This window comes from Primulina eburnea, chromosome 12 (genome assembly GCF_022965805.1).
Source record: "Primulina eburnea isolate SZY01 chromosome 12, ASM2296580v1, whole genome shotgun sequence".
NCBI lineage: Eukaryota > Viridiplantae > Streptophyta > Magnoliopsida > Lamiales > Gesneriaceae > Primulina > Primulina eburnea.
The window spans coordinates 1,006,869-1,015,503 of record NC_133112.1 but is presented as its reverse complement, the minus strand read 5'-3'; the positions used below and the strand labels follow the sequence as shown (position 1 = coordinate 1,015,503).

At 32.0% G+C, this 8,635-nt stretch overlaps 1 protein-coding gene across 1 annotated transcript; it reads right to left on the bottom strand.

Moving 5' to 3' along the window:
* Positions 1-3,306: 3,306 nt before the first annotated feature.
* Positions 3,307-4,845, bottom strand: LOC140808139 (probable WRKY transcription factor 7). The gene is made up of 3 exons (XM_073165171.1): positions 4,055-4,845; positions 3,827-3,952; positions 3,307-3,725 (listed from the first exon to the last, which is right to left on the bottom strand). Exons 1-3 carry the CDS (start codon positions 4,741-4,743, stop codon positions 3,563-3,565), a joined length of 978 nt encoding a protein of 325 aa, XP_073021272.1. The 5' UTR covers positions 4,744-4,845; the 3' UTR covers positions 3,307-3,562.
* Between the last annotated feature and the right edge of the window lie 3,790 nt (positions 4,846-8,635).

The following is an 8,635-nucleotide window of genomic DNA, read 5'->3' as shown; positions in this document are numbered from 1 at the left end:
AGGGTTTTCAAGCTTCTAAATGGATTGCTGAATCAGATGCATTGTCGGTGATCGAATATATTCATGTTTTCTCTCGTTTTGCTATGGATGAACCCGTCGCTAGCTTAGTATATATTCGAAATACTTGTTCAAGATCGGTTGCTGCTTCGATTGTTCATTGCTCAAGGCGTGCCAACCAATTTGCTCGTTAGTCACTGGATCAAGGCTTCCAAAGTACTTAAAGATGGATTTGCCCCATGTAATTGTACAGTAAATTAATTAATTCCAAAAACATAAAATAGAAAAAACGAGATATCAATATTGGATATGATGTGTTAGGATCGGACACCCTTTCCCAACGTAGACCGAAAATTGGAATGGGGAAGAGTTGGACGAGAAGGGGTTGTCGCCTTGTGGAGTGAAAAAGCAAAAATAAAACAATTTTTTTTTTTTTAAAAAAAGAAAACTACAAATTTTTATCCTGAACTGAAAAAAACAAAAACAAAAAATAAAAGACGGTTCAACTTTAAACAATGGCTGAAAAAACAAAACTAAAAACTTTAAAGTATAATTTTTTAAAAAAGAAAATGTGGTGCTAGAGTCGATGCTGACATCTCTAACCTGGCGTCAAAATGAGCCAAAGCACAGGGTTTCCTTCTCCTACGGAGCTGTGCTATTTTGCAAAACAACGCAACTCCATTTCTACTGCACCAAGTTGGCACAAAGCTCTTTATTTTATTTTTTTTATTTATTATAAATATTCATATTAAAAATTATAAATATTATTTAAATAATAGTATAATATTTATTATATTATTTTAATAATTAGATATTTAAACATAAAAATTAAAATAAATCAAATAGATAGGTTGAAGAATATTCACATTCAGTTCAAAAAATAAAATAAATTTAATAAATCAAATAAAAAAATATTTCGATACTATTATTTTTTAAAGTAAGATTTGAAGGAGATGGTTTGGAGATTAATATTATATTTGATGCAAAAATTATATTATTTTAAAATAAAATTATTTTAAAATAGAATTTTGAGTTGGAGATAGCGTAATTAAAGATGGCTCCGCTATGCTATCATTTGATAGTCTTTCATGATAATGATATCATCTTTTCATTAAAAAAAATGACAAACATCCAAACTTTGTATTGTACAACTTTTGTACGATATATTCTGTATTTCTGTTTAACTTTCAACATCTGTTTATTTCAATAAAATTATATTATTTATAATTAAATTATTTTATGATATTAATATTATTAAATTGTCTCATACTTGTATCATCGGCTATGGGTCCGATCGAAGTTCCTATCGAGAGGAAGTAGAAGTGATCAGTATTATATTTTAGATTGAAACTTTAGGTTCTATTGTGATGAGACAATTGACATAATTAGAGCATTAATTGAAATTAATGTCTTTTCACAATGGAACTTGTGTATCCTACGCATGTAAGAAAATAAACATACTCTTTTATTAAAATAATGGAAAAAATTGCAACTTTACACATTACATGCATAGGATACTCAACAGAGGTATTTTTATTTTTTCAAATCACATAATAATAATTTAAAAAAAAAAAAATTGACTGTATCTTGATGGGTCGTCCTCAATCTTTAACGCATGTGACAGCTCCAAAATCTATAAAGCTATAATTTTAAATAATACACACATGTATCTAAGGTCAAGGTTACATAATATTTAATATTAAATAAAACAACAACAATTCTGGGAAGGAATAAAAATCTTTCCGGATTTAATTTTAAAAAAAAATTGTTATCACAATTCAATTTTGTGTGAATGCTCTCTTATCCGATTTGACACATAAAAAATATTATTTTTAATAATAAAAATATTAATTTTTATTCTAAATATTGATCGAGTCGATTTATATCATAAATAAGAATTTGTTAAGCGATCTCACATATATTTATTCTAGTTAAAACAACTCAATGACACTGTTTCCCTCGTGATCTCCAAAGTTAACTTACACCTGCGACATCTACGCTGAATGGTCAATCCCGAAAAAGTCAACAAATCCGACTAATCCTGTGATTTTTGTGCTTATCCAACTCTCAATTATCAAACCCCATTGAATTTTATAATAAAAATAAATTAATAAATATAATTGATTGAGGGTTCATATATATATATATATATATATATATATACTATATATATATATATATATATATATATATATATAATAATATATATAATTGCTTCATCTTGTTTTGTTTCTATCAGGCATGATCAAATCGAACGAGGACCCAGCTATATTATAAATAATCGTAATTAAATGATATTACCCATTCCTCCACACTATAAGGTGAGTTGGTTACAGAAGGCAATATATTATATATATATATATATATATATATATCTATAAATTGCTTCATCTTGTTTTGTTTCTATCAGCTTTGATCAAATCGAACGAGGACCCAGCTATATTATAAATAATCGTAATTAAAATGATATACATTTTCATCCACACTATAAGTGAGTTTGGTTTACAGAAGGCCAATAGATTTAAATATTTTTTTTAAAAAACAATAGTGTTTGTTTCATAAAAACACTTAAAAAAATATGTTTTTTAAATTAGAATTTTAAACTTTTTAGCTTCACTTCTACTTGTTTTTAAAAATAAAATAAAAATAAAAATATTTTTTGACATTTATGTACGCAACACATGCAACCGATCGCTAAAATATTATTATTTCACAAAAAAATGAGTTCATGGATATCACGATCAAATTTAATAACATTTATCCCAAAAGTTCAAGTTTTATTAGCTCATACCCTCCAACTACCATCACTCAAAAAAATGGTCTTGCATTTTATTATTATTGAGGGGATGTTTACACGACGGATGCAAAACCTTATAATTATTATTTTAAAATAAATAAATGATTTCGTCAGAATATTACTTTTTAGCAACAATTGTGGGGATATGCATCATTTTATACTTTATTTTAATTTGATTTTAAAGTTCGCAATACTTTTATCTTCTTATCCATATTTTGATTTGGTTATATATATTAAATGACAATATTATCGTGACTACATATTTCGATTTGTCAAAGGAAAAAAAGAAAAAAAAAAGACAGACAGATTCAACCAGATGAAATCCAATATGTTTAAAAGTTGACTCGATAAGATTTCGAGGTACAATTTAGATGGATGCCATTGGTTAATAAATAAACTTGACCTGCAATTTATATATACATTATATAAACTCGTGTTTTTTGAACGATAATATAAATATACACACATATTTTTCAACGACTTCCAGAAAAATGGAACTTGTAGAAGTTGGCAATAAAGAACTTGAAAATCCAATAAAGAAATGGCCGACAATGGGATCAAAATCAACTCAGATATATTTGACATTTTGTAGAACAAATTAAAGAAACCCCCACGATTCAATTCCCACCAAATCCCAAAAAAAAAAAAAAAAATATTTTGTTCGAGAATCCATCGTTCACCAGCAAGCAATTAATCTTTTTCGGCGCTTTGGACGGTGGTGATTAGACTTTTCCTATCTACAGCCGTTGATGATGGGGAATTTTGTGTTTAAGATGATTCAAGAACTAGTGCAGGTGGTGTTTCTGTCGTGGAATGGGAATGATTGTGTTCTCCTTCATAGGTTACTATAAGCATTGTCGGATCATCGAAAGCCCGTTCTACATGCTTTCGGGCAGGACACCCTCTGACGCTACTACATTTGTAATATCCCCTGAAAATTATTTACAATCCAAATTCAATGATAATAACCTGTAACTATATATCGATCAGGGGTGGGTAAATAAAAATCTTGAAATTGTGACATAAAATTACCTAGGATGAGGGGAACCCTTGATGGGCTTCTGACCATATTTCCTCCAAGAGTAATCATCGGGTGGAATATCAGCCATCTTCATGCTTATAGCTGGAATCCTCATGACTCTTTTCGCCCTTGATTTCCTGTCGACTCGAAATATCAAGGATTGAATACTTATCTACCAAATAAATCTAAATCAGCGACACTTTTATTGTACGTTTCCTAAGAGTTGACTTTGAGCTTACTTTTTCTTGGGACAATGGCAACGACTCCCGGTCGACCCGCCCCCGCACTTGTTGTTGGAATCGTCCATGGAGCTGCACTTCCGCTTAAAAGACGAACTCGAGAGCGGCGGACGGCCGGCGGAGGAAACCTGCGACAGATTTGTGATTTGAAATCCCGAAGACATCGATGGCTGTAAGCTGTCGGTGTCTCCGGTCAACGAAGACATAAAAGAAGTCGCCGGCGAGGCGAAGTTTATGGTGGTTGAAGTCTCTTTCCTCTCGAACGAACCATTCCTCACCAGCTTCTGGTGGTGGTTCGGCAGCGGCGGAAGCCGCTGGACAGGAGTCGGGCAGTAAATTTTCGTGCTCGAAGCATTATCCACCGGCTTTGGAGCTTGGGACGGTGGTCCAACCGATTCCAGAGCCGGCTCTATCTTTTTGCTTTCGGGAACTGGGCCTCGGCGAAATCTCGCGTGTCCGGTTCTGGTCCGATCGAGCAAAGTGATGAATTTCTTGAATTTGTTGACCGCGATATCGGCTACTGCACGGCAATCTACGGCGGCGTTGGGATCTGTGTGGAATTTTTTTGCGTTGGAGAGAATAATCACAAGCTTATCGACGCTCTGAAGACCAGCAGCGGCAGCTTCTCTGGCGGCGTTCTCTTCCATCTTGGAGATGAAACTGAAGCCCGGCATTAAATCTACGGCCATCCTTCACCAAACCATTCAAGAGAGAGAGAGACAGAGAATCTAAGGTTAGAAATCAAAACGACGGAGAGGGAGAGATAAAATAAGCTGTTCTGGAAGAGTCAAACTGCTATATTTTTATTTTTTTCATTTTCCCAAATATTTTAATCTCAAATTTTCAAACCGTTGTTTTTTTTATATAATAATTGGGCGATGAAGCTTGAAGAAACTAGTAACCCTATCAAGTACTGGATATTAAGTAGATATGCTTCACTAATTTTTAAAATTATCTCTTCAAATAAAAAATTACAAAAAAAAAACAAATACAATAAATAACAATTTTATATAGTTATTTATTATTATGGATAAAAAGCATCCAAATAGTTTGGTGTAAATAATATTTGACAAAAATTTGTGTGTGACGGCTTCACATGTCATATTTTATTAAACATATTTCTTATTTGGGTTGTCTATGAAAAAATATTACTTTCTATTTTAAGAGTATTACTTTTTATTGTGAATATTGATAGGATTGACAAGTCTCACAGATAAAAATTCGTGAGACCGTCTCACAAGAGACATACTCATAATATTTTATACTTGACTGGTGAAATATCTTTGAAATTTCATAGTACACACGAATAATGTGTTAGCGGGATTGTATTTGAAACAAGAATGGAAACAAACCAATTTCCTATTCTTAATCTACATCTAATAATATATTACAATGTAAATTATCTTAATTACGAATTTTCTTTTCTTTTATTTTCTTTTATCGAACTGATAAAATGAATAATGCCAAGAATTTAATTCAATTCATAAATTAATAGGTGTGGAGCAATAGTTGGGTGTCCAGTCATATCTGTACACGTCATCCATTCATTGACTAACTTTACAGTTGTGTTTGAAGAAAGTCAAAAAGGTGCCCGGATTTGATGAGGCGTTGCGTTGGAGTAAAGGAGGGTAGAATCGGAAAGTTAGGTTGGTTGGTGCCAGTGAGGTACAGTTGACCTTTTAACTGCTTTAAATACAAAAGTCTATATTGGTAGGGAAACCCCATAATAACCAAATCACTTCATTTTTTTATTTATTCAATTCAATATATAAATAAATAAGGTGGACTTCTCTATCATTCACATTTTTTTCCCAAAAAAAGAAAAATTAAAGATAAAATAAACGTGACACGATTTCTTTAGTTTATTCCTCAATCCTCATTACAATGTCTTGGTTATGCTTTTATCTTGTAGAATTAATGTGAAACGACATTCTGCACGGGAGTTGAGAAAATGAAAATTAAATAAAGACAACTAACTCATCCATTTAAACTTTTTTTGGATAATTTATAATTTTGAGTGGGAGAGTCAATTGTAATAAATATTTTATGGCAAAAACTTGTGTGAGACGGTCTCACAAGTCGAATTTGTGAGACGGATCTCTTATTTGGTCATCAATGAAAAAGTATAATTTTTTATGCTAAAAGTATTATTTTTTATTGTGAATATGGGTAGGGTTGAACCGTCTCACATATTAGTATCTGTGAGACGGTCTCACATGAGATCCACTCATATTTTATAAACTAAAAAATAAAAAACCTTTATTCAAAGAGTTTATGCTTTTTTTTTTTATTTGATAACTCGCAGCCGCTAAGAATCTAAGATATTTAATTACATATTAAGTTCATGATTATCGATGAATCGTGAAATTAGTCTCATGTATGAGCTATAATACCTTTTTCCGTGGTAATATAATTCAGTGGTGGACCTTGTTTGGGTTGCTAGATTATTATCAATTGAGGATAATATACGGGGTAGTTGCCTATTTGCCTCCCGTAGTATATTATTGACAATGAGTTCAGAATAAAATAATATATGATCCAGATTATATGGTTGAGCTTGAATTCATTATTCATATCAAAAAAATTGTCGATATCTGTGAGGTCTGGGGTGAAGAGGGCGGAGGTAATCGTTAATACCATGAGTTTACACGAACAATGAGCGACTCTTGACAAGAATCTAGGCGAAGGAGTATGATTGAAGCGATCTTACATCGGAAGGAGAAAGATTCCAAAACTGTTTGGGTATGAGCCTGTGCAATTGAGGAGAATTTAAAAGATTTGATAAATATTACTCATATCAAGAAAGTTTCGCGAGCTTATCACATAAGAACTCCAAAGTTAAGTGTGTTTGACTTAGGGCAATTTTGAGATGAGTGACCCTTTGAGAAGTTTCTTAATATGCGCGTGAGTGAGTACATAAAAACGCTAAAAAAAACTTGTTTTGATATAATGAAAACAATTTTCGAATCTGGGATCTTACTATTTCATTACCAAACTTTAGATACGCATTGCATTTGACATAAAGGACAAATCTGATTTTGATGGATTTTTAATTCATCCATTAATTTAAGTCTCGTGTCAGTACTTATAAGAAATTATCTCTATGTCTTTGTTTTTTGGGGTTAAAAATAGTCATCTTTCTCTACATTTTAATACATAAAAGGGAGTTATTGTAAAAATAAAACATACAGTGGTCTATTGAAGATAATTTTCACTATTATTTTAATTTTTTAAATACATGTGTCGTTGAGAGCATTTAAAAATCATTTTCTCGCCACGAAGTTTCCAAATCTGGAACGAAATCTCAATTTGGATATATAATTATAACAAACTCATCCCAAACAACAACTTATTCTATGGAGACGGAGCAAATGAATAAAGCTAATGTTCATTGGGCCTTTAGGATCGATCGTAACACGTATAGCAAAAAATAAAGGACATGGGTCCTAAGGCTAAAATCACAGGAATTGGCTATTTATGGGAGGCCCACCTAAAACATTGAGATGTGTTGTAGGGGGAAATTCCTTGAAAATAATTTTATAATTTAACCAAAATTGTTGAAAATAGATTGATACTTATTCGAAAATTTCGATTGTTTCTTTCAACTTTCGGTACTCAAATTTCTATCTAGTTTGCACTTTGAAGCTACTGATTGCAATGCATTCTGTTTGAATTAGCTTTCAGGTTTCAGATATAACTTTTCGTCAGAAAAATGGATAGCACATTTGGTCCAACTTTTATATTTTGTAGGTAATGATAGCAAAAAACTCTTTGATCAGAAAAACTGATATCACATTTCGAAGGGGGTCCAGTTTTGAAGTTCGATTCATGCCAAGAACCTTTCAGGTATGGCTCTGTATCGATTTATGTTGTGACAAAAACCAACGAGCGAATACATATTAGGTTGGTATCCTTCAACGCATGTTCCTTTTGTAAAATTGTGTTAGATTATAGCTTTTCATATGTTCTGTAAAAATATATTAAGTTCCACCATATCTATTGAGTTGGGTTATTGATATCTTATCCTTTCCCTTTCCCTTTCACCCACACCCACATAAGAAAAGAAATAGAATTTTGAAATGTTTGCCCCTTTTAATTTAATTTATTTAATATATAAATTTATAGTATGAACGCATAATTCCCTTGGAATCTTTCATTCATTTTTCACTCGTAGGACCCATACTTGGTCGGCTAGGCAACTAGAATCTATCAAATAATGGAACTGTTCTGGCCCATCCCTCCGATCTTACTTCTTCTTCTTTCTTTCTTTTTGAAGTTAAAAAAATATTGATGTCCACTAAAATTATTACGTGGTCCATCTTAAAATTAGTCCTAACCCAATAAGACTCTGGCCTTATTGGGGATCAAAGGCCCTACTACTAAGCCAGAAGTCTGAACTCATATGTCCACATCAGTGAATCTCTAGTAGGGTTGATCTATTCAACACTGTTTACTAGAGGATCAAGCCGACTAATGGGGTCAGAAAGTCTAATTTCCAACGTAGTTAGCGAATATGAAGAGATCTTCATCTGATAAATGAGAAGTTCGATAAAAACGAGATTCGATCAAATATCATCAAGA